We start from the raw sequence: 27,899 nt of genomic DNA, 5'->3' as shown, positions 1-27,899 counted from the left end.
TTTAATTTTGTAAATCGCTTTCTACATCAGAATCCACCCTCTTCTCAATTCATTAAAAGAGTTGGAAAAAGATGAAAAATGAAATTGAGATAAGGGGTTAATCTGCATTGATAGGCATGTATGTGCGCGAGACGTATGTGTTCAAAATGGCGACGAGCGCGTGTGACGCTTCTCGCCTGTCCCGCGTTCGCGCGCGCCATCGCCCGACACCCCGGACATCGCTGCGAGAGGACGCCGTGAGCGCGCCGTCCAGCGTCGCCGCACCGGGTCGCCGTCGCTGGCCGTCGCGTCGCGAGCGTTGGCGATGGTTGGCGAGGTTCGCGACGTTCGCGCGCCGTTCGCGGTCCTGCCGCAGTATGCCATCGAACGTCGCGCGGGCTGGATGTGTCGTCGCGCGCCGCCATCGCGAATGTAACGGGACGATTATGCGCCCGCGCGGTATCGCGCCGTGATCTCTTGCCGCCGCAACGGGAGAATTATGTCGACTCGGAGAGATGGGTAATTTGGCGACGCTACTAGTGAAGTTTGGTGCCGCGTTCCTGCTCGCCTGTCACGCGGATTACAGCCTGGCCCAGGACAACTCGTCGGGTAAGAGTGTTGAGAGGGACGCTCGCGTGTCGCGTGACACAATGCCGCGCGTCGCGGGCACACGTGGGGCTTCGCCGCTGCGATTACGCGCAGCCGGACGTTTCGGTTGTTAATTATACAGGGATGGCAGATTGCACTAACGATGGGTACGGAATTTTACGTGGAACAAAAAGTCCGGAACGTAAAACAAGATTTCTACGAAAAGACGGATTTTATAGATCGAATTATTAATAGTGTCGTTTTTATTAAGTCTGGATTTTTTTTCTATTTTACCTGTTATTCGCATCAGCGGCCGTTCAAGTATTTAAATTGAAAGGTATACTTTATATAAAAGAGAGAAAAAGAGCGTAAAGTATTTTTGAAACTGTCGAACAGAGAATTATTCGTAAAATGTCAAGAAATTTTATTTTATCAATCGCAGTACGTACAAATGTGACTTTGTTCTGTAATGCCCATTTCCATCAATTAACTTAGATCTCAGTTTAATTTATTCTCTATCTTTTTCCAATTTTTAAAATTAAAGAAAGATAAAGAGTAAGTTAAATTGAGATCAAAGTTTTGTGTTGTTGGAAATAGACACAAAAGCTGTATTTACGCTTAATACGATTGATCAATCGATGAATTAAAAAACTCATCCTATGTTGACATGAATTTATTGATAAAAAAATGATCAAGAAAGAGGGAGAGAGAAAGAGAGAGAGGTCTCTCCCTCATTACTAATTCTTCAAGCGCGAGACTTTTGGCAATAGAGCGCAATAAAATTTTGTCCTAGATTTTCGTCTTACTTCCTCACGTAGAACAATCTGCAATTCTCGATTACGCAATCAATAACAGATCGTTCTATACATCGTATGCAAGTTATTACGTTTAACGTTGTTCGTTAGTGATTACGAAGCGACCACGCAGCGACACGTGTGCGTGCGTTCACAGATATAATTTGTTATTTTGTAACAATATGCTACGCTGTGCATGACGAAGAGAAGAATCGCTAATATTCAGTTCGCGCGATTCAAAAATAATCGTGAGACGGGACTTTTTTTTTTATCGGAGTAAAACGTTCGGCATTTCTATCGCGTGTCTAGCTTTATCTAAATACACCGGAACATGTGTTTTGCTAGATGCGAGCATACCGATAGTTAACGTGGACGTGAGATGATCAGTTAATTGCATTCATTAAACATTATTAACCGACTTTTTTCATACGTTTCGCTATGTACGCCTGGTACATCCTAGGCCTTTTAAAATTTTGCATGCTCGATACGTTTCCTTGAAAAATTTCACGGTATTCGTTATATGATTGCGAGGTACGCCGTTTCGGAGCAAAGCATCTCGGGCGCAGTATCTAAAGGGTTTATTAAAGTTGCATGCATGGAGATTAAATTACTATGCTTCATCAATAAAGTTCGACGCTATAATTTCAGGTTTATGGTATGTATCGCGAGTTTTTAAAAGTGCCTTTGACCTTATTAACATGACGAGCTTGCATTGAGAGAAAAAATATCGTAAAACAAAAAATTTTTCTTGACGCAAAAAAATTATTTACTCGGTAGGCAAATAATGGCTTATTTACTTGCAGTCAAATTAAAAATTTCTCAATTGAAATATTTATGTAAGTAAAATGAATAAGTAATTTTTAATCAAGAAGGGCATATTTTTCTTGCGGTTTAGAAAATGTTTATTGTTAGACTGCTTTTATAGTCAAGATAATCAGACTTTTTTATCTAAGAAAACAATTTAATTAAATTTAATATTGTTATTAGCTTATTTGTAAGATCATTACTTAAATATAAAAATAACAAATTATGTATTTAAGATAACGTATCTGTTTACTTTGAAGTAAATATTTTTACTTAAACTGAACAAACAAATGCTTGCGTCGAAATATATAATTTTCAGAAAATGTATTTTTTCTCATTAAAAATTTTTCTCTCAGTGTACACATAGGTATATTAGAATAACGATATGTAGATCTTTAATTATTCTATGCGAAATGTAGGCGAAAATTTTAATCGGCTTGAATTAGCAATAACTAATTATTTTAGACATGACATTAAACTCACAATGCCCATTGCTCAAAACGGCACGAATAAAGCAACTTTTGACCTAACCATATCAACAAATGCATAAATTGCATAAATTGTCGAAATTTTTTTCGTACGTTTTCCCTTCCGACATTTAACGCAAGTAATATTGTATTCACCGCGACAGTTTCAGCCTCCCTTAAGCGTTTAAACTGTTCTACGGGTTAATTGCGCGTGCCTAAATTAAGAGAACTCGAGTCCGTAATAACTGTCGGGAGGCTTGGTTGCATCTCGCGTTTGTGGATCCTCGCCGTGGCATGTACAAAACGCGCGCGCGATAGGAGGAACGAGTAATCATCCCCGGACCTGTTAATTCCATCCTAAGTTTCACGTGACTTCTTGAATTACGGCCGGTTTGCGCGTTTGACGTTTTAGATTTCAGCAAACGCATTGCAATTGTGAGAAGTATGTAAAAAAATATCGTTCGTGCATTCCTTAGCAAAATGTCGCGTTATTTCGTTCGCTAAGCTTTCACACATTTACCAATTTCCGATTAATTTAATTCAGGCAACAAAATTGTTTTTATACGTTAGATAAAAAAAGTTAGTTTTTCCCACGTTAACAAAATAGTACAAATATTGTAAGATGTATCAACTGGAATTTGATCGAAATATCTATTTCTATCTATATAGATTAATCTTGATTCAACTTACTTTTTATTTTTTTATCTTAATCCTTAGAATTTTTTAATAACTCTGCATCGAGATTAAAAATTAGTAGAAGCAGACACAAGTTTTTAAATTACAACATTACGAAGGAGACGAGTTAGAGCGAGGGGCGAGCGAGTCTGCGGGCGATTTTAGCAGCCTCGCATCCTCTCGGGCGGAGAAATATCTTTGCGGGGACGTTTTGGAGCGGCTGGTCTGTTTATTTCTGCCTTTGTGCAACGCGGTGGCGTTCTCGCGCGTGACGGACGCCGCGTTCCTTCCTGAAGCACGGTAGCTCGCCATCGGCTGGTGGTCGGCATGGCCGTCTCAACCGCTAATTGTTGCACAATGCTCTCTCGCGAGTTCACAGGTGCATTGCACCAGAAATCCTCTCCCGGTACTCGCTGCTCACCTCTCTCGTACTCGCGTCGCTCAATGGCGTAGAGAGTGCCAAGCTATGAAAGGATTGCGAAATCGTTGTCGCTATCCTACGGACACGACTGATCCTCCCAGTGAAATCTCTTAATCCACACGGTAATCCGTAAAAGCGTGGCCGTTTCTTCGTTATTGCTTTCGCGGACGAGTCGCTTTCCAAAATCCTGCTAAATAACATCATAAACAGTGCTGTAACAAGAAAATGATCCTTTACTGATTAAAATGTAGCCTTATCCTTATGGCAAAAAAAAATTGAGAATGCGATTGTAATTGTATTGTACTCGTATAAAATTATACAATGTTCTTATTTCAATATTTGTTGAAGATCCAATGTATTTCTTACGTTGTATCCCAACGTTGTACCCCACTGTTAAATATCTAAGGATTAAATTTAAAATAATTCTTTGAGTTAAATAACATTTTGTTATTTTTAAATATTTTTTCTATTTCGAGTCGAAATTTATTATTTTAACACAGCAAAATTTAGTTACAAAGACCACCCATTCACCCGGTTAAACTGTTTAGTTTCAAATTAAGCTGTGTTTACGTTATATACATTTAGTAAACTAACTTTCAGTAAATAATGAAGTAAATCAAATTTAATGCATTTCTCGAGTTAAATTATTTAACTCAATTGTTTTAATTAAATTAACAACATGCTGAGTAGGAGCACACTTCTAATTACGAATCATTACGAATTTAACAATGTTTCTCTCTGAAGATACCCTAATTATACTCGTTACGAATTATTACACCGATTTCCTAACGCAATTCTACTTCGATCGCAAACTCAACGAGTTTTTGCCGTTTTGTGTATCACGAAACGATAATTACGTGTAGCTTGCTTTCGGAGGCGAAGGCAGGGACGAAAGGTTCGCTTTCTTACTTACGCCACTGATGCTATCGAGCGCGATTAGGTCGATGTGTCTGTCTCGTTTGTGGAAGTGAAAGGACGAGAACCGTTTTCGCATTCGCCCGACCATGCTCTTATATGCCGTGAGCAGCCCGCGACTTAGAAAACTCAGCCGTGATCACGGCCCTGACCGATACGAGCCTGGCCACACGCCACAAAACCGTATCGAGGCAGAATCGCAGTCTGGCGATTTGCGCGATCGACCCTCCCGAAGTTCATTCGAATGTTCAGTCTGAATGCCCGGCTGAATGGATTCAACCCTTTCGTCCATTTCGAGTGTCGAAATGAGTCCATACGCTTTGCGTAATCTTATTGCAAACGTAGTTTTACTGTTAAATTCGTAACATCGAATTCTATCTAATTTCAGTGATTTTTAAATCATTTCTTGATCACTACTCTCATCTAATATGTTGCTAATTTAACTAAAACGAAGTTAAATAATTCAATTCGAAAAATTTAATTCATTAAATTTGATTCAAATTTAGTTTAATATTTGCTAGGTGCATATCAATACTGTATATGTATTTTGAAAGTACAATAATCAATTCAACTTCAGAAATGGGTTGCATAAATGTTGTTTTTCAATCACAAGATTTGTGTTAAATTTTAATAAATATTGACATACATTGAAATTAAAAATAACAAAATGTTATTAAACTCAGGGAATTGGTTTGAGTCTTTAATATTTAATTAAAAGTGTCAGAAATTAAAAATGCTATCTTATTCTACGATTATTGAATTAACATATGAACGATAATACAGCGCGTTCGAACACTGCTGAATATCTCATACGCAGAAAAAATTTAGTATCAAATTAATAAAATTTATTGTTTCATATACAAGCAAGAATATAAAACTTTTTAGAAGATTTCATAATCTTAAACAGACATAATTTGCTTACATCTTTGGAGAAACATTGTTAAATTCATTCATAATGATTCGTAATTAGAAGTGTATCCAATTTTAAATCACTCTACACCGTCGCTGCTTCTACTCAGCATGTTGTTAATTTAACTAAAACAATTAAGTTAAATAATTTAGCTCGAGTTATGCGTTAAATTTGATTTATTATTTACTGAAATTTAGTTTACCAGATGTATACAACGTAAACACAGCTTAATTTGAAACTAAACAGTTTAACCACGGAAATAGGTGGTTTTTGTAAAAATAACAAAATGTTATTCAACTCAAAGAATTAGTTTAAATTTGATATTTAACAGTGAATATAATGCTGAGATGCAACGTAAAAACTACATTAAATCTTCAACAAATGAAGAGAAAAATTTTCTTCGTGTAAACAAATTATGTCTGTTTAAAATTACAAATTCTTCCAAGAAGATTTTATATTTTTGCTTATATTTGAAACAATGAATTGTTGGTTTAATATTAATTTTTTTTCTGTGTATAAAAATTTATTTACTATATTGATCGTGTATTTAAATGCGATTTACGCCACGTTTGTCGTTAGGGGACCTCTTTTGTATTTACCCCTCTAATTCTTGTCATGGTACGCCGCGCACCGACATGTAAATTTTTCCGGCAGTTTTCACTTTTATTTTTTTTTATTTTTTTTTTTGCCAAGACACTAATGATTATTTCGTTCCGCATATAAAATGCAGAATTGCATACAATGTGAATTTCACCACGAAGATCAGTTCAATATTACTAGTTGGAACGAGAACTCGTCGTTAAAATCATAGTGCGAAGGCATAACGCCAAGCTATTTTCCGCCGGTGAAAGTTTAACGACCACCATCGTCCATTAGGAAAATAAACGTTCTAATCAAGTGTCAATTAAATTCCCAAAAAAGGCAAGTGGAAAAATTTGAAATTGTCCGGTATCAACGTACCGTGCTTTCAGATTTCGTCTTGTTTTTTAAATTTATGGTAAAAGTTCATTTTCGACGTTTCTGGAGTAAAATCTTCAAGACGAGAAATTTGCTTTATACTCGCGTTAAATAATACATTTGTAATTAGTGGTTTAAAAACAAGATTTTTTTACTCTCACAAGCAACTCGGAAACAACTCGAATGAAAATTGCATCTGCAACGGGATGGAATGTTGGTCGTTTTGTATCAATGACGGTAAATAGGAGATCGTTTGAAACTGGCTTTAATCGTGCGACAGTTCTCCGCGGAATGCTCTCCTCCAGGCTTCCGGTTCATTGTTACGATACCGTTTCTACTGACGCGAATGCAATTTCGCAATCCACGACCTCTTCCTTCCTCTTCTGCGGCCGCGCGCGCAATTCGCGGATACGCTTTTCTGCATATTACATTGCTCTATACCGTGCTCATTTCCCCGACACGAAATTGCTCTCTTCTCTCTCTCTCTCTCTCTCTCTCTCTCTCTTTCTCTCTTCCCGTGTCGTGTCGACTAGGGCACCATGTCCGGGATCCGCGTGCGACACGCGTCACTGACGTGACGTCGCCGTCCCACAGCGATGATGAGCGGCAGCATCCTGTGAGCTCAATGCGATTCGACGACCGGCCACGCCGGTTAGCCATTATCGCGCAGATGAGAAGATTGGCCCGGAATTTTCGTAATTAACGCCGATCGTCGACGTACGACCGTCGCTGCCGCCGCCGCTTTACCGGTTTATTGTTTCGCATACGTGCAAAGCGAGTTACGTTCCCGCGACGCGCGATCTGTTAACACTTTCGCGAGCACCGTCGCGATGAAAGGCACGTAAACGTTCGTTCATCCTCGGAGGGAAGGGAGGAATTCTGCGTATTTCACGGTTATAGGACGCTTATCCGTGTGATTCTGGCGATTTGAGCCGTCCCTCCGCGTCGCGATCCTTCTTCTGTGTGAGAACGGATCCCTCTTCTCGTTTCGGATGTTGCCTAACTCCGGGAATGGATCACGCAATGTTGCTCGTGTTATTATGAAAGTGTGTTGAATCGTGCATTCTTTATTAAGACTGTTAGACTTGTCCACGCGCTATTGCGAAAATACGGCTCTCGACGTTTAACAGGAACGAAGTGAAGGTTGTACACGCAATTTCTAAATTCTTGATACAGTTACCGCATCGAGATAACAGTAAATGCAACGGCTTATCAGAACCATCGTAGCGGAGTACTTATCAATGGCACAATATTTCCGGGAGAGATCGCACGTTGAGTCAGCAGACGTCTGACTTAATTAGTATATGTTGATGTGTAACTTTCAAGATTAGGCCTATTAAGGATAGCAGTAAAAATCTTTCGTGTGTAATTAATGTAAATCAGCTGATTAACTGGATATACGTATAATTTTTTAAATTTAATTGGTAAAATAATTTTAATGAGTAACAAAAATATTTACATCTTAATGAATATATTATCTGATAAATATCAAAGGGATTCCAACGCGTGTACATACGTTTAATTTAGGATGGTTCAGTTATATTTGACGAAGACAATTTATTAGTAAATAATTGACATTTAATGTGCAATTACGACATACAATTTAATGAACTTTCTTCACGATGTGTTCTACTTACGTTGTCTTGATGTTTAAAGATTATCACGTTTCTCACGTCGTCATTATTTAGTTGGTTGCAATTAGCAGACAGTTATTAATTTCTGGGTCACCTACAAACGTCAATCATTAGTGTTTGCAGTCTGATCAGGAAATAACAATATGTCACTATATAACACATGTTGTATTTACTGAACAAGCAATTATATACAATTATTATTTTAGATCTTCAAATAAGATATTTAATTAAACAGACTTTAAACAATCTCTCACAATTTATATAATAAATTTAAAGAACGAGAAAATTTTTTAATTAAAACAACTTTTATCAATTATTTCTACAATTCATACGAATGTTATAAATACAACTTGAATATTAAAGCTTTCAGCAATACATTTGGTATGTATCATTACATTTTAATTTTATATTATTCTTTCATAATAGAATGACTTTTTGGCAGCCCTGTATTAAATTAATTTATCATCGTAATCGGACTTTTATAATTGCTCTTCATCGTCAATGCTCTTCATTTACGAGAATGAAGTAAAACCCGTGTACGAGTGTAGAGGGCTTGTCGGCTGAAAAGGTTAACGGAGCGTTCGCTCGTGAGATCCTCTTATCTCGAACCTTACTCGATCTCCGGCGAACTGTAGGTAAGCGGTAATCTAGACTTTTTTGACCGGTATATACCGGTCTGGGTGACGCGGTTCCGTGGATGCCGTGGATTAGAGGTGGGGTATATGATAGGTTCTCTTCCCGTCTTTCTTTCACCTCCAAAGAGAGATAAAGAGAGAGAGAAAGAGCTGCCATTTGATTTTCTAAAGTACCGTTTTCTTCTACGAATCTAGCGCAATCCATCTGTTTCTCCGCGCGTTGCTGACGTTTAAATTCTCTGCGAACGCTCCGTGTGCCGTGCGCGCGATAAAAATTAAATCAGCACAGTCGACATACCGTACCGTCGCGACATCCAACTCTTCTCTTTAACGAATATTATCCTTGCCGCACGTAGACAGAAATGTCTCTCGAGTTTCTCAGAAGCGCCTCGATAGAATTCGTATGCGCTACTTCAATCGGGAGCAGAAATATTTTTAGATAACGCTTCGCGTATAATGATACGACGACGCTATAGCAAACTATGAGTAATTTAAGTATACATTTGTAAATTTTGTACGCGTTTCTTCCGATCGATGTGAGCTAGAAGGGGACAGACCTGATTGGAGGAACGCATCGATTGTTTCTTGATTCGCGCGCGCGACGCGAATGGCCAATAGAGCGAGGTGTAACGGTACGCTGAAGTCGCGAGTGCAGCGAGCGCAATAATAGCGGACGCGTCTCTCAGCGCGAGAAACCCCCGTGTGTACCCGATACAATTTTAACGCGCGGCTCTCTTTACAACGCACCGGGCGGATCCTGTGATTTACTCCGCGTGACATTCGCCGCCGCGCAGAAGCCGACCGTGAAACCCGGCGCGCACGCAACGTTGAAGTTCATCCGGGCGAGCCGCGGGCAGAACAAAAGGATTATACTTGATTGAATTACGGAAACGTTTCGCGCACCTTCTCCTTCTATTTTTTAAATCTAACAAATTAATCCGAGAACAAGATGCGTGTTTTAACCCGTTGAGGTCACAAGGGGTCCACTGGACCCCCTGTACAAAATCAGTCGCCACTTGCCAGCTTTTTGATATTTTGTCGCAAAAATTTTACTGGCCATCATCAATTTAACATAACGAAAAAATTCACATAAAAAAACTACAAAATTTGACTTTTTTACAAAAATGTTCATAAAATTTTTAATTCTTTAGACAATTCAATAAAAATTTAGAGCTGTATTCCCAAGATAGTATACTTTCAGATAAAAGTTTCATAGAAGGTTGTTCGATTTTGAATGGCCTGTGTACCTTAAAGTTAGCGTGGGGTCTTTTGGACTCCTGGTGACCTCAACACGTTGACAAATTTACTTGAACATTAATTTACTCACTGACGACGTCACATTTACCGATTTGCAGTGTTATTGTTTATAACTATGAGCAACTATCCATTCTTTTTCAGTGATTCCGATTAAGAAGGGAGTACTCTGACTGATTGGAATTGAAATCAGCGCGTATTGTCACTGAAAGACAGGGCATATCAGTGATTGATACAAGTTACAAGTGTTATCAGACGAATCAGAACAATTTACTGTCTTTCAATAAATAATACACTGATTCCAATTTAGAGAGTAGGTAGCAAACGGCACACAGCAAAGCTTCTTTAAGCAATTTCTCTGATGAGCAGAATCATATATTTATCCTATCCTGAGTTACAAAGTTATTTCAAATGAAATGAGAATTCTCAGTAATTAGTGAGTTTCTGCGAAATGATACGTCAGCCTCACACAGACACTTTTTATATATATATGATAAATCGCGTTCGGACGAGAAGCGGAGATTCATTTGAGGAAAACCGCGATTCGTAATCGTTTTATATCCTGTACTGAAAGTAAAGTGGCTTTTATAGGTACATCGCCGAGACCAGACGCGCGCTTTCGACATAGACGTTATTACGTGCACTCAAGAGTGCCGCTCTTCCGACGTTCGCTACAAAGACAGGGGAAAACGCGCCTTTTATCGGCTAAAAACGTGTTCCCTTTACGAGCCAGAAGGCACGCTCGCGCGCGCACGCGGTCTTGCTATCGGCATCCGGTCCGTCCATTTCCGCCTCGGCTCCGGTAACTCGGTGAAACATCTGTATCCTCCTCCTCGTCGTCGTCGTCGTCGTCGTCGTCGTCGCCTTACTCGTTTTATCGGTCTTTGTTGCCTTTTCCCCGCTTCCTCACCCACGATTAAAGATTTCACCGCAATCTCGTTACGACGCGCGAAACAATGCGTTCTTTCACGTTCGACTAATTTGTCCAGTTTATCGAACGTTGAAAGCGATGTATTTATTCAAGGTTCACTTATTTATTAATCAGTAGTTACATTCACGAATGGATTTAATTTTAGGATATTAAAATGCTTTATCTTTATTTCCGTTTTATAAATGCTTGCAGCTTTAAATGGCGTTTAAATTTAAAACGCTAAAATGTTTAAATCTGTTAAAGATAAAATTTCAACATCCTGTAATTAAACGCCTTCTTTTACGAGTGTATAATTGAAGATAATTTACAAAGTCGTTATTTAACGTTACTTGATATAAGAAAATGCATTATTGTGTTCTGGGACTGTTTTCTTTCTCATCTGGGCGCGCACACGCAAAATTTGTAGGATTAAAAGACAGACAGCTATTGTTACAGAAAGTGGCTCGAACCGTGAGAGATAACGAAAGGAAGGTTTCGCGATTTCGCCATTTTCGTCAAAACAATGACTTCTTCCATGTCATTTTCATCATACATTGGCGGGGAAAAAGCGGCAAAGACGCGAATTCGATTCGAAGCCGAAGGACTTTGAGGCGTAGGTAATCGTACGTTACATCGTGACCGCATAGTTTCCCAATCACGTCTTCTTCGTGACATCACTATTACTATCATCGCCGTCGCGGGCCGTCGAGGTCTTGCGGTTCTCGTCATTATCCGTCGGTTATCATTGCGACTTTCGCGAGTTGGGAATCCGCGAACAAACGGGCTCTTCACGTCGTATGTCTCGCGTCTTCTTCCTTTTTCATGGGTTCATTCACACTTTTTCTTTATTAGATGCATAATACAATAATATATAATGCAATAATAATATTGAAAATACTTGAAATAACAAAAACAAAGACGGGCACATGAAAATCAAGACGCGGGAAATAGTACATCGATGAAGATGAATTTGATGAAACGGTTACGATACAACAAATATTTTTATGCCCGTCTTTGTTTTTGTTATTTTAATTATCAAAAGTCGTTATTATCTTATCTATATGAAACTCGTTTAATTCCGAGGGGGAATTCACAACCCAAAATTTTGTACACCAATGCCGATTTTTGGCATTGCTGTAAAACATTGCCGACATTTTTGTACACTGCCGACAATGCTTATTGTTAGTCAATGCCTACAATGCCGTCAATCCTATATTAAAATTAAGGCAATGCCATGCAATTATGAACACTACCGCGTGCCTATTATCATACGCCAATGCCTGCACAAGAATTCTAAAGCTTTCCCGAAGTATTCAAAAATTTTTGTGCTCAACCCCATGATCGAAAAACCGACTCTGAAGTGAGCTCACCACTCCCCAACCACTGATGACAATGCCGTCAATATTATAGGTCACTGCTTACTTTTTTCGGCAGTCCACTGCCGAAATTTTGTACACCAATGCCGGCTGTGAATTTCCCCTCGTTTAATTCACAAATCATACCCTCACTAGTTTCTTGTTAGCCGTAAAAGAAATCGTAGATATTTATGAATGATCGTACGAGAACGAGTTACGAGTTGCTTGCGATTCTATCTAGAGTTGCTGCGTAATAAGTCGAACGGAGCGCCTTTCCCGCGCGCGTGCACGTTAAGTAAGTTGCATCTGCGTCCTGGAATCGCCGATCCGACAATGGTCACCTATGTTTCCGCGATACGATCGATAAAGCACGAGGGGTGCGAGGGTGCGTGCCACGCTCGTCGCGTGAGGTTCCTCTCCGGCCTACGGGGCTTTCCTTTCTGGCCGAACATCAACCAACCCCCACGCTGACTGCATGGTCGATATCATTTCTTCTTCCGCGCGTGTTTCGCTCATTGGCGACGCGTGCAATGGATATATAAATGGTATTTAATTTTAAAACGAAATATTCGTCGTCGGAGGGAAGAATGTAGAATGTACCACGTGAAATATTGCTCTTGCGTCAACGATTTGTTGGTTCCGCAACAAGCAAATGCATATACATGTGAAAATAAAAATACACAAAAGTGAAAAGTATCGAGGATTAAAAGTATCCAAAATATCTTTTTATTGATGCTTCTTTGTGTTTTTGTATTAACACACTCTTCTAAATGTATTAGATTTTCTGTAAGCTATATTTTATTATACAGTCGTCCTTAAAATCAAAATCACGTTATACATTTTTTAACACCTTATGCTTCTTATAAATTTACTACAACTTGGGAAAATTCGTAAGGTTTTTGCAAGAGAACAAAAATATAAGGTACTTATTAAATAAAGTTTTTTTTAAAAAATTCGGTTTTAAAAACTTTATAAATTAGAGTTTTCAAAACTCTGTTTTTGAACAACTTATTAATACTGTAGTTTTTAAACAGTAAATTAAGTGGACCTTTTGTTCAGCCTGTGCACCACTCACTTTAGTTGAGGAATCGCATTGTCTCAGCTGATGCATAATACTTAAGTGCAAGTATAAATATACCCAGACAAATGTTTCCCCGGTTATAAACAAAAGATACTTGTACCTACTCGGATATAGGTACTTCGTAACACCTGGCGATGAATTATAACTGTAGACTTTGCCGGCGGGACCCTTCGCGATAGAGGCATCGACATTAACAAAGTTACGTAATGGCCGATTCTCCACCTTTCTCAAGCGAACGACGACGAAACTCGAAGTGCATGTCGCGTTCTCTTTCCATCGCCGTGTTTGTCTCTCACCGTCTACCATCTCGTTGTATATCGGCGAGCCCCGTTTGCTCGCACGCGCGGAGGAGTAAATCGCAAAGTACAGTTACTCGCTTGTAGGAGAGCCGTAAAGAGGAGTCGGCCGATAGATATCCGCGCATCGCGTTACCTCTCTCAGCATCGAGTCTTGTGGCGAAACTATCAAACGTTATGAAAAAGGATTAATGAATAAATTGCCAAAATTGTCGATTAAAATATCACTGGATACTGAAAAAAATTCACGTATATCCTAATTAGTACAGTTACAATTATTGAAATGTGGAAAATTTATGAATCTACTTTGAAGTGAACAGAAAAGCAAAAAAGATTCAACTTGTTAAAAAGAAAGTACTTTTTTTATGAGATTATGTTAAATATTGTTCTCGACAAAATTTTTTATTTACGTTGTTTTTTTTACGTTCGATATTTAATTTATTCTACGCATCTACAGTTAAATACGTTTAAAGTGCGTGCTTGGGATTACAACAGGAACATCCCGTTTTTCATTGCACTCATTACAGACGAAATGTGGCACGTTTAAAATTCCTGACATTGGAATATTAGACAAAACCCAGTTTAAATTCTCGCCAAGAGAAAATCGATTTCAGATCGAGTCTAGAATAGAGATGTGCCGAGTTTTTTTGATGAATGTTTAAGACTGCGAGACTAGATCAAACTAAATATTATTCTGCACTAGATACACGCCATAAAATAGCCTTTTTGTATACAGAAATGGCGATAAACCCGTCGTGCTCTTTGCGGCAATTAGCTTCTTTCATCTATTTCAATTTACGCCGACCTACTTCTGACGCTTAGCAGAAACCTTCTTGACAGTCCATAAGTCGCGTTCCAGGAACGCGTTCGAACGCATGCAGATTGGCCAGACAACCGGCCGGGGTCGTTCGGTTTTCCCGTTTTCCCCTCTGATAACGATCGCAATGTAATTCAGAATTATTAAACGTATTTCGACATCGCGCGCTCGTACGCTTTCCCAGAGCTAATTGGTCTCGCGTGCATTAGCGGGCAATAACATTTCGCGGTTCGTTACGACAACTTCGTGAAAATAAAAAGGAAAGAGATGGGCACAAGGGGGAGATGCAAGTGCATATTAAGTGCACGCTCGATTCAATGTGGTAATCAGACGGCATGATACGTACTATTCGTCGCGCGCGGCGCGGCGTGCGAAAGCGACGACGTTTTGCAAGAAAGAAACATTTAAAAGTTCAAGTATGACAGTTCAAGTCTGAAATATTGTACATCGTCGTTCCAGCTTGGCGAATAGCATAAAAAAAAAAAATGAATTGCATTTTAAAATTCTTGGGTTAAATTGATTTTAAATTTACGTTAAATTAATCTTAGACATCAGAAAATATAGATAAGATTATAAACTTTTAATTTCTTTCACTTATCGCTTAAATTATCAATTATCGTTGTTAAAAGAATTGCTATTCAATTACGTGCTTACGAAATGCGTTTGAAACAAAAGAAATTTGCGTTCGACACCAGCGTGTTTGTCTTTCATTAAAAGCGGCGCGATTGATAATCTTCGTGAATTGTATCACGTGAAAAGATTGAAACTGATTCCGCATAGGCGAAGCGTTTATTGATCGTAAAATTTTCAGTCTGTTTAGTATGTACATACGTATTGCACACGCAGCGCATATGTAGCGTAAGCAATTTTCCATTTAATTGCTCGTTATTAATTACTGGCGAACTAGTGGATTTATTTTTCATCAGGCACGCGCTGCTTTGTTGGGTATGAATGCACTTTATTGTATTTCTCAAATGAAAACTGTTTTAATATTTAATTTGTAGGGTATGTGAATGCCACTCGTTATATTATAATATTACACCAACGATTTAAAAGAGAGATATTTTGTATAAACGTAAAAGCATTTTTGTTTCTCACGCTGTTTTATTTCATATTCGATGCCACACATGAAAAAAAAAAAATTAAAAAAAAATAAAGCAAAAGTGAAAACAATGAAAAATGAAAGCGGAAAGTATTATTTTTAAACACGGGAAGAGATCAAGAGGCACTTAATTTTTTACAGTGCTCTCAGAATCGAAATACGTGCCTGTTTTATATTACGCGACGTCGAAACATCGTATTTTAATTGCAAAATACAATCGCAAACATCGTTTGGGTCCTCGAACGAGACGTTACGTAAATGAGCGATAATAACCAGACAGTACGAATAATTAGTGTCTCGCCGACTGTGAATTCGCTCCAAGTGTTTCTCGGCAGAGAAACGGGAAACCGCGAAATTAAGTTTCGCAAATTCATGGGCCTACTACACGGGGAACAGGGAACAATTGTGCGCTTTCGCCCATTTCACGTCCCTCGTACGAATTCGCATGGAATATTGGAAAGCATGGAGCTTGCCTTGTTTCGAGCTAATTCGATACAAGTCACATTAGACACGCATGATGACCGGTGGCTATTGTCAGGTTTATCAATCGATCGCAGTTCCAATTTCGTTGCGTTGAAACGGCCGAATTTGTTTTATAGATTGGAAATTTAGAATTTTCACAAATGTGGGACAGTGGGAGATAATAATCTGTATTTCAGATCACACGTATTTTCACAATTTAACTGTTACCATATATCGTTCATATCCGAATGACTGTACGCAATTCTATAAAAATCCCGTCATCTATATATGGACGAAATAATTTTACCAAGTATTCAAGACATAAAAAAAATGATGTAATTTTGATTAAAGTACGCATTAAAAAAATAGTTACGAACAACAATACTCCATTAAAATAACATACTCGATTGATTAAGCTCGTTGCCGAAATTAGCTTGGCAGTCAAAGGGTTAAAGGATAAAAGCGATCGTGTTGTAATGCAAAAATAATCGATCCTCCGATATAAATAATTCCTCGCGCAGAAGAGAAAGTATAAAATGCCATCATCGAGGTATTTTCAGCGTGATCTTTTAATCAGTGACGTTCCTACCAGTTTCTACGTATAAATGTTGTCTGCATATCGTTGCAAGAATGACAAGTCTGGACTAAGTCTGGTTATAACTTAGCAGGGGATCTCCGCGATATCCCGCCAAGTCACCGAACGATGGCTATGCGCGATAAACACGTTTGTTCATGGAAAATTAATTTTGCTACGCTTTCACGTAGTCGCACGTAAGCGACTTCTTCACTTCGTGATTCTGTCCTGTCCCTGTGCATGTGATTTGAGCGATGAGCGCATCGTTCGCGTCGGGTCACTTCGCGAAGACCTTACATCCGTGACGTAAGGCGTACCTACTTATAGGCCGCATTACGACCTTCTGTAATTACGCCCGTGATATCATCGGGATGTAATCGAATTTGACATTTACCGACGTGAAATTCGAGAGGAAATTTAACGTCGCGCTCGTGGAATTCGTTATCGCGAGTTGAATTTAACTGATGCGACGGATAATGTACGTGCGAATACAGGATGATTTCGAAGTTATTCTGAATACATAAAAATAAATTAAGTCAAAGTGCCGACGTTTAATAGTGTAACGGATGATGGCATTTTTCTTAATTGTGCAAATTATTTTATGTATTTGGATATATTGTACATTGGAGCAATTTTGGTAAAATAGTACAAGGCTACAATAATTTAATAATTCATGTACGTCTTCGATATACATACATACATGTATATATGCAGGATTGAAGCGAATTATGTTGAAAGACACATGTATTTAACACATCTATGCATTAAAGACACATGAAATAATTAATTTTTGTTTGACAGGGACGCTGCAATTATTTAACAAATTCTTGCGGTTATCTGTAGTCGCATTTAACTAGTTGGTTATATTTGCTAACTACGAGAAATCGCGGCACGATAATTAACGACGTCGTATTATCCAAACATGGGAAAACGCGACAGTTCGCGTGTCACATTGAACACGTGCAAATGCACATGCGTGTGCGGGAGGCACGAGCATCTGTCGACCATTCGTTCGGTCTGCCAATTGTGGCTTGTTAATTTCGCAGCGAATCGTTGCCTCGTGCCTAATTGAACGCCTTGACGAATTTTAAACGGGTCCAAGTGCCAAAAAGACATGATAATTTGCCATATTCGTTTAAGTCCGTTATCATGAGAGAGGAAATATCTCGTTTTATAAGTGGTACACGGTTTTTATGGTACACGGTGCTCAAGTATCTAAAAAATTTAAATATTAAATGCAGATCTGAAAATAATTTTGTCGAACTATCAAATGATCAAAGTTATTTTCAGATCTGCATTTAGTATCTGAATTTTTAATGTAGAACAGAGAGAGAGAGAGAGAGAGGGAGAGCGCATATCGATAATGTTGCAAAAAAATTTGACATTTTAGTAATTTGAGCATTCTTAACATAATTATTTCGATGGTTCAACAAAATTATTTTTGGATCTACTTCTAGCCAAATTTTTAGATATTATATTTCAGCAAAATTGTTTTTGCTGCGTATCAATGTTGGGAACATATTTATTATAATTTAATAATAATCCTGATTTCAAATTTGTTTCCCTAAAAATCTTTTCTTCTTATTAGCTAATTTATAGTATGTTACATGCGTTTTTACGTACCTCTAAGAAAGTCCTTTGAGAATACTGGACCTTTGGTCACCTTAGTACCGCTGCAGCCAATGCATCCTTGCTCGCTCCATTATCGTAAAATTACCGTATGCCAAATGACATCCGCATTTACCTGACGCGTTTAGCGTTTCCCGTGTTTTGCGTTTTACTTTTGCGATAGAGTCGTTGTATCCAGGCTTATTGGCCTCCCCGACGGCCTTGCAGCGGTGCTCAATCGACCGCTGCACGCGCTCGAAAGTGTGTCGACTATTCGAATATCGAGCAGGAGGTGAATGTACCTGGAGGTGAGTGGACCTGTACACACAGACGGTCAAAAAACGTTTACACGTACATTTGCATGTCACCCATTAGATACACGCGCGGAAAGTCGTAGCCCTAGCATTTTGTCTAGAAACTAAACCATATTTGACAGTTTTTTTTTTTTAATAATTTTTAACGCAGAGAGTGAGAGTTAAGACTTGTAAAATATCTTTAGCAAAATTTATAAAACGTTTTGCTAAAAATGTTTTCTACCGCTGGAAATTGTAGCAGCACCGCTTATAATAAAAATCCACGAAAAAAAAGTGAACTCTTATTTCTTAGAAAGTGACAACAATCGATGTATTATTTATAGTTTAGGCAAATCTGATCTCTTATACGTAGTCGACTAACTTTTATTGGTGAAAGTTAGATGCCGCGTTTGAAAAGCGCTGCAAAGAAGCCTGGATGACGAGTAATTTCATATCGGCGCTCGTAAATTGATCAGCGTCATAAACTATCCGTTTTACTTAGGCGGTGAAAAGTTGCTGGAAGACTGAAAACGCGCGTCGCGAATCATGGGATTATTTTATTAATAGTGTACGTTTATAGATAAGTGGGTCTGCCCAGTTTCAAGTTTCACTTATATAATGCGCTGTGTACTTTCGACGTAAACAAGGAACTGAAAATCACGCAAGTATATTTGTCGGCTGAGTGCGCCGAGTTAATGTTTGTGAACGTTCAGAAAAAGGCTCGTGTAAATCTATACCTTCACATTGAATCGCGCGACAGCACGAGCACGGTGATCCGTCTTTGTCATTTGTCCGTAACTTTAGTACACAGAAAGAACGGTTTTTGCTGAAATATATAAAAATTTTGGTAGCTACGAGTCTGAAAATAATTCTGTCGGGCAATCAAAATCAATTAAATATAAAACGTTCGAACACGATGATAATGCTGTAAAAAAATTTTGCACATTCCAACATAATTTTGTTGGGCTATCAAAATAAATAATTACATAGTAGATTCCAGTAAGCTTATATATTCTGTGCAATTATTTCGATAGCCCAAACAAAATTATGTTCACAGATCTGTATCCACCTAAATTTTTAGATACTTTAGCAAAATCGTTCTTTCCGCGTATACATAATCGTTAAAAAGAAACGTCTTTCTCTCAAAAGAAAGATTCTTTTCAATTGTTCAATTTTTCGATATTCAAAGAGATATCCCAAGTATTATAAATCGGGCATAATATATCTTTAAATATTTTTCCATCTTCCATAAAATTTTCCAAGCGCTGCTTACTTCTATTTTCTCGGAGTTTTTCTCTTTTTTTTCTTCGCTATTGAGCACATTTCACTTTAGTTCAGAGTACATTTTACATTTTCACATGATTTAATATTCTAAGTAAGTGATTCAGGGAAAGTGCTTGAAAGCTCCTAATCAGTGTATGTCGCGAGAAGCGACGTGGGTTGAGAGACTCTGACGTAAATCACTGCTAGTTCATATTATGAGCGCTGCGCCGATGATCAGCGATATAGCAACAGTGCACCGATCGTCGATCGACGGAGAAAGAAAGAAAGAAAGAGAGAGAGAGAGAGAGAAGTTTCACCTGGCTAGTAAATAGCACTTCCTGATAGTCAGGTGGAAGTGCCTCTCGGCCCGACGCAGGTACGAACCGCCGTTGAATTACCACTGGAACGTAAATAGTTCCCAACGATCCGCGAAATATATCGCCGGAATTTGTTCGAACGCAATGATATAGCGCGTGCTGAGGTTTTTGTCACCGGGAACCGCACAAGCGGAAGCTCCTCGATCGATCCTCGATCGTCTGCATACATCGATCCCGAGAGCTCCCTGACTCCTTTTTGCTACTCACTAGCTCTCTCTTTCTCGCTCTCTCTCTCTCTCTCTCTCTGCTCGATCAAAAACAACCAGAATTTTTCGTATTAATTTTCGCGTCTCTTGACCATGACATTTATACCGACATTTCTCCGTCTCACCGGGACCTGTTCATAAACAAATTTTTGAGCGAAAACTTTATATCTGCACGGAAAGAAGATAGTTTGGTTGAAGCAACTAAAAATTTACAGATACAGATTTGAAAATAATTTTGTTAATTAATCAAAATAATTATGTAGGACGCTCAAGCGTGATAAACAGAGTTGGAACAAGTTATGACGTTCTAGCGCAACCAGTTTGAGTGTCCTACACAATTATTTTTACGACTCAACAAAATTACTTTCAAATCTATATTCAGCTAAATTTTTAGGCGCTACAACAAAACCATTCTTTCCATGTGGAGGTCACTTCTCATCTAAACCAGTGTCTGTGAATATTTCTACATCTCGGTATCTTTAGGCTCTTCGCCCGTTTCATCTGGAAAAACTGGAAATACTGGATTAACTCTGGACCTTTTCTGTGAACGCAACGTCAGTTCCAAATTTGGAAAGCGTGAAAACATGTATTGTACGACGCTCTAATGTTCCGAATTCAATTTGAATTCTCTAATGAATTAATCCTTAAATTAATCCTTAAATAAAAACGAAGATTTCCTCGCTTAATCTCATTCTAATTTAATTAGTAAAAAGCGGACTTTGTTCTCGACTGTTTATACACAGGGCGTGTGCTCTGATATTTCAATCTAGGAAAAGCCAAAGTTGGTTGAAGTAGAAGTCAAGTTCTCGTAACGTTTTATGTAATATTTCATCGTATATTAATACATATTATCATATTCATAGTATATTAATATGTACGTTTACGCACAACTTTGTGACGATGTCAAACACCGTGACGAAACGGGAAATTTACGTTACACGGCGGAGATACACTCTCTAGTGTATGTCTCGTGTTCACTTTTTATCCCTCTATCTAGACGGCGATTGGATTTTTTGAACCTCTTTTTATGCACGGTGTAGTCCGCGTTCACTGTTGAACGCTTCGAATGCACTTTGCCTCTAATGAAACTTTTTATCGGAGAATACTGAAGGCATGCACTTCCGATATTCGATGTCTCTACCGACACATGGGATGATATAGCTCCAATACTGCGTCGTTCTCTTCGATCTCCGAGTAGGTACATGATGAGCGAGAGAAAATGTCTTTCGACGGCAAGTAACGGCAATTTCAAGCAATTTTTAACCAATATGTCCAATATCATCAGTGATTGCGTAATGCGTAATAGCAAAATAGATATATCTTGGTGTATCACTCGAGTTACTCTCACGCTTATTGGATAATATTGCGCTTTATTATGTAATGAGTTCATGAATAGAAAGTGCAATATACGGATTGCTTTATCCGGTGTCTACTTATTCGATTGCATGTATTTTCTTGCGCTTTATGAGAAAGAAATACTCGATAGATACGAAATTGTCACTTGCAAAAATCAAAATTTAATTTCTTGCGGAACGTTTTTATTCTTCGTACCTATCATTTATTTATTCTCGTTGCGTTATTTTTGTTTGTCTATTTTTTATCACGTTTTTGGCTGTTCAGAAAAAATTCTAAATAATAGAAGAAAATATATATTCTACAAGCTATATAGAAAATTTACGGTGAATCGAATTAATTAATGCGCGCTTCTTTTAATCATTTCGCGAAGAATGTTATATCAATGCTGAAAGCAACGTATTTAGCGTGGAAAGATTTGGGTCCCGAGATTCTGCGAATGTAGGTGAAAGAAGGCGGAAAGAGAGAAAGAGACAGAGGCACTTTCGCACGTGACAATGACAATACCATCATCTACAAATAAAATTTAATTTAATATATATACTTGCAAATCAATTGCAATTATTCAAATTTGCCTCGTGAAATTTATGTGCGTTGCAAAAATATAAAACCTAATTATTCGTATTTTTGAAATTTTTCGAAAACTCCGATTACGCTTCTTAACAAAAAATTGAAACGGCAGATGTCTTATACAATATCAATGTTTTTAATTTAAATCCATAAATACTTGAATTGAAGAGATTTGATTAAATTGAACAATTTAGTACAATCTCAAGGATAATACTCTAGGTAATACTCTAAATATTGCGAAGATTCGAATCTCGGTCTCATCCCGTTCAATTGCATATGGAACGCATCACTTCGCTCTGCCTCGCGAGAAGCAGCCGCATAAAAGAGAAATAAAAAATTCCAAACTACTCGATCAGATTCGCACCTACTTGCGCGATACTTGTAATCCCGTCTGTCCGGTTGCATCGTACGTCGGACGTGCATGCGTCGCAGATGCGAGTAACTGTACTCTCTTGTGGGTACCGGGAGTGCATACGGGCGATTGACACACGAGCCTCGTGTGCGCGTTTCTAAAAAAAGAGCCCATGCCCCGTGCTCGGGACGATGATGCTCGCGCGCGTGAATTTGCAATTCCCGTAATTCGGCGACGACGTTTACGGCGGCCGTTAAATTCCATGCTCGTTTGGCACGCGAGTAGGAAAGTTTATCTCTCCGCCGCGCCGCCTTGCGTATGTGGGTTAGTATTATAGAAAACGCGTATAGCGAAAAACGAAGTTGACGATGCGACAGGACGGACGAGACCCACTTTAACTCGGCTCGTACGACTTGGCGCGACCGAACAATAATATTCAGTACTATCTTTAATGTTTAAACATTAGACATCGTACATTCGATCGCAATTAAAGCTTGATTCTCGCGCATTCAGGTTGCAAGGATGAGTGACGTAACACTAATCCGCGTTATCCTTTGCAAAGAACGCAAGTTAAATTTTATTATAATTTTATGAGTGACATTTGTATTTGAAACTGATTCTACGTTTTGATATCTCATTATATATCTCATTGTCAGCTGCATAGGAAACGAATTATACTGAAAGTCGGCACACACATAGCCACGTGTGCTTTGACGCGACACAAGTTCCTAAAAGATTGCTCCAGGCATACGAGTTATTAAGTAGAAACGTCAGCGGTAGACAATGGACGGTCTAGTTAACTACACTAATTAATAACGAAAACGAGTACGTATGTACGTAGTCGTTGTTACACTCTTCATGGTAGCGAAGTCCGAGTTACTTTATAAACGGTTGTTCGCAATTAGCAAGACTCGTGCTTAATAAAGTTCTCGGTATTGCAATCTACATACAAAATGTTGTTTTTTTGTTTCTCGGAGATTTCCGCGCGGATGAGAAACGAGGGAAAAACTCGTTCGCGGAAAGATGGAAAATTGCCCCGATTCGATTGCGTAGGCCGTTCGAAGCAATAGCTTCTCTCTCCTCGACCTTTAATTATCTAATTAAAACTCAACTCGTAAACCCACTAAGAGCTCTCCGACGGCGACGCGCAGATGGACACCGCGGAAAGCCAAAGTTGTTTATTGATGGAGATCGATTCGAAAAATCCCATCAGAACGTAGTATAATTAATTTTAAATCTGGAAGAGAAGCGATTTCTAAAAATATCAATTTCTTCGTGACATACGTGTCGCGTTTTTATTATCGAAACGTTGTAATTTTAATCATTAAATATATTAAAGCAAGTACCCGCTTTTGTCGCTTCGAACTATTTATCAACGAACTTTCAAAGCTACGTCACGCGTGACTTTCCATTAAATAATATTAAATTATCGACAGCACTTTCATCGAGATACGGGATAGAAATCGATCGTCGCGTTATCGCGAATAATAGCCATCCAATAATAAAGCGTAATTTCTTCTTGCCATGCAATCTTGCCGCGAGATCTTCTGGACGCTGCGCTCTCCCCGACAAATTGGCACATTTTCCGAGAGTTGGACCATATGTCACGCGCGAGAAAAGCGGGGGTAGAAAGTTAAAACCCGAAGGGAATCGCATACACGTCCCGATGCCCAGAAGGTTTTCCGTCCAATTGTCGGGGTCGCAGGATGCTGGTAAAATAAATAGGCGACCCCATGGATTTTTTTTTCATAGAGCAAGCCGCGGAGAAGGGGACCCGACCTAGTGTTCTCAACTTGGTGAATGTGTGTGACCGGTCGCGCTGTGCTGTTTCCAAGTGCACGGAGCGCGCGCGAGCGTTTATAGACCCACATAATCGAGAAACCAGCAACCGCATTCCTCATACACGTACTAATGGACCGCCTCACCACACGCTCTCCCCCTCCCCCTTGCTCCCTCATGCACACGAGGTCTTTCAATTTTCTCGCTCGCTGTCCATCCGGCTCCCTTACGTGACCCCGCGTGATGTATATCTGGTCACCGAGCACGGAGGAAGAGTCGTAACTAGGAAGAGAAAGAGGACGAGAGATGCATACGGCCGAGAGGAGAAGATACGCCAGCGAGATTACGAATGAGCGTCTCGCGGTATGCTGCGATGAAGATGTTGTTAAAAAGCGTATTGAAAATCTCGAGGGTACCGTCTTGAGTGTATCCCCCTTCAGGATCGCGGTAAACTTGGATTATACTTGCACGATGGCAAGAGCGTAGAAAACAGTAGATGTAGTAGGTATTCTAGAAAAAATAGCAGAATTTCTACGAGAAAACGAGAAGAATAGAGAGATGTCAAAATAATATCCAAAAAACGTATATGACGGTGCGAGGAAACGCGACATTTCGTCGCGGGAATACGAGAAGAGTAACGTGCGATTCGAACTCTTGTCGCGGCCGGTGATCCATAGCCCCAAGCGATGGCCCAAATGCGTGACACACATAATATGTAGCTGCACTACCTAGAACTTTTACCAAATCCTATTAGTCCCCGGTCGAAAGATTTGGATTTTACAAACTATCGCGTGTCGCATCGTTCATGACTCCCGTGATCGTTTGATTATGACACTCTATGCATTCTAAATTTGACGATTGATCGAAGAAGATTAATGTCCGAGATCTTTCGAGGACTGGCGACGAAAATGAACATTTTCAAAGAAGAGTCAACTTCAAATTGGCCAAAGATGATCCATACACATGAAATAATTTGCCCTACATCTAGGACGCAATAAAAAATGTTATATTCATGTTAAAATCTGTCTTTGTTAAAATTGAATTCTTTGATCCGAGCGAGAATTTGACATGATTGTGTTATTTTAATATTTTGTTAAATTGATATTCTTTATACTTCCTACTGTTAAAGTAACGCGATTTATTGATAAGTGAATAAATAACGTAAAATTAATGTAGTTTTAAAACGTAAATTCAAAGAAATGAATAAAATGTACGTTATCAGTATATTATAAATGTTAATTTTGCTGAAGACATATGCTTCCACAATTTACTTACTTCTAAATTGGGTCAAAGTGTTGTATTTTTAGTGCCAACCTTTTTCGTGTTGACCAAAACCTTGACCAAAACTGTAATAAAGGCACCTTTTCTTATTTACTTGCATTATTTCTTTCTAGTTACCGGCATTATACATAAATTTTAAATATTCTTGAAACAGGATAATTATCCGTTAGTAGAAAATAATGCAGGCAAAATAATTCTAAATAAATGGAAAAGTATGTTAAGTGTCTAATATTTTTGGTCAAGATTACATTTGTATTACTTTTTATTACACTTCTTGCAGAAAAATTCAGACAGACCGTTTGGGACATAAAATGTGTTAAATTTATCAGAAAATTTATACTGCACATTTACTTATCTTATGCTTATTTTACTGCATATGTGCATATTTGATTTGCCTTACACTCGCGAAGTAACTGCAACGTACTTATAGAAACATCGGAAGGTGTTACGGCGCTAGAAGGTCACATGTAGAAGGGATAGGAAATGGCAGAGTGTAAAGCACGTTTGCACTCACAAATGGATAGCCACGTACGTACACCACTCACACTTCGATCCATCCGCATCTCACGTGGTTGCGTATCAAACGAAATAAAACGATGTCGCAAACAAGAATGCTAGACTCGATGGGGATCGCGACACGACACTCTTTTTTTCCATCTGACAATGACCCATCGCGAAAATGACAGGTACAAAGTTCTCGAGTGCAGCGACCTTTCCTAAGGTCAGGTATACGCTGGGAAGTTTTGCTAATAAGAATATCGGTCTCCCGGTGAGACTTCGCTCGCAGGTAGATCCGCTTTGAAAGGCACTGTCAACTCCACTGTATGCGGCGCAAACTTCTGCCGCCGAGAGCGCGCGGCTGCCGAGGAGTAAAACTTTCAAGTTTAGACGGGGCGGTCTTTAAGATTCCGATCTAAGTTTGGCGATCGTTAACGTCAACAGGAACTCCGAAAAGCTTGATAAATCGAGTAATTTCGGGTTCGAAACGCTGCAGTTTGCAGAAAATGTGGCGCAGCTATTCTTCTCGCGGAACGAGATCAATATTTTTGTTTAACATCTAAGCTATTTTTGAAGGAGAATTTTTTATTCTGACCCACATTCTCCAGAAGCTTAAATCATCTCGATTGTAAGAATAAAGAATCGCGTTTTATCAATTGCAGTCGGAGAATGCATCGAATCCGAGACGGGATGCAGGAGATGCAGGGACGGGTCGTGCGCCAGATGCGCCGTGCTGCTACATCAGGGTACCTGCGTACATACTTGCCCACCGGGCTTCGTCGCCGACTGGTCCACCCGGGACGAGTACATGGGCCGCATCTGCCGAGAGACCGGCTACATGTTCGGCCTCACCGGTAGCCAGGTTGCGATCTTGGTAGGGGTGGTCTCCGGCGCTACTATTTGTATCTTCATCATCCTCTGCGGCGCGATAGTCGTGCATCGGCGCAAGAAGAAGGCGGCAAAGCTGGCCCAGCAGTTTGAGGACAGGTACTTGTTGACTTTTTTCCTTCTGCTCATCTACATTCACTGAAAGCGTCCTCGTGCGTTTCAGCGCGGAGAGGAGAGAGTTTCTGAAACACCTGGCGACGCTTCGTGGCGAGGCCAATACTTTCCTCGCTATGCTCAACGACACTAGAAGACAAGTCAGAGAGTTGTACTACTCGGGAAGTAACGGAGACGGTGCCGTCGGAATCCAGGCGTACAGGTATAGCAGAGAAATTGGGCCATCAAATATCTTTCTAACGTTGAGAATTATCGTGACAAAAATTAATCTCTGTTAAATAAAATATTTTAGAAATATATGCTTGAAGACTGTGGATACTTTCCCAATAGAAATAGTGCTACATTATTTATTTAATAAAACTTTTGAATATTTTTTTTAATAAAGTGTTTTTTATACACACGACATGTATGTATATGATCTTTTATTAATCTTTATTAATGTTGTTGTAGACCAGTGCTACGTGATCTAGCGAGGATATTGGTCCTCGTGAACAGGAGGGACGATGAGATACCACTTCCGCCCGACGATTGGCAACGACTATTCTCGTGGGCAGAGCGGCTGCTGAGAAGATACAAAAGGCACAGTTCTCCAGAAGTAAGAGCATTATTCTTGCGAGTATTTCTACGTGAAATGAAAACGATAAACGAGCGTGATCTCGATATTATCTCACACTTTTAATTCTTTTT

At 39.1% G+C, this 27,899-nt stretch overlaps 1 protein-coding gene across 1 annotated transcript in view; it reads left to right on the top strand.

Annotated features, from left to right (window-relative positions):
* The first annotated feature begins 286 nt into the window (after positions 1 to 286).
* Positions 287 to 27,899, top strand: part of LOC105196629 — a 30,115-nt gene continuing 2,502 nt past the window's right edge. Inside the window, exons 1-4 of the mRNA XM_011162655.3 lie at positions 287 to 588; positions 26,873 to 27,197; positions 27,262 to 27,414; positions 27,663 to 27,807. Of these exons, the coding sequence (XP_011160957.1) occupies positions 495 to 588; positions 26,873 to 27,197; positions 27,262 to 27,414; positions 27,663 to 27,807 (717 nt within the window). The 5' untranslated portion in view covers positions 287 to 494. The remainder of the gene's footprint in view (positions 589 to 26,872; positions 27,198 to 27,261; positions 27,415 to 27,662; positions 27,808 to 27,899) is intronic.

This window comes from Solenopsis invicta, chromosome 6, assembly GCF_016802725.1.
Source record: "Solenopsis invicta isolate M01_SB chromosome 6, UNIL_Sinv_3.0, whole genome shotgun sequence".
Taxonomy (NCBI): domain Eukaryota; kingdom Metazoa; phylum Arthropoda; class Insecta; order Hymenoptera; family Formicidae; genus Solenopsis; species Solenopsis invicta.
The sequence above is the reverse complement of the archived record's forward strand: the minus strand, read 5'-3'. Positions and strand labels throughout refer to the sequence as shown.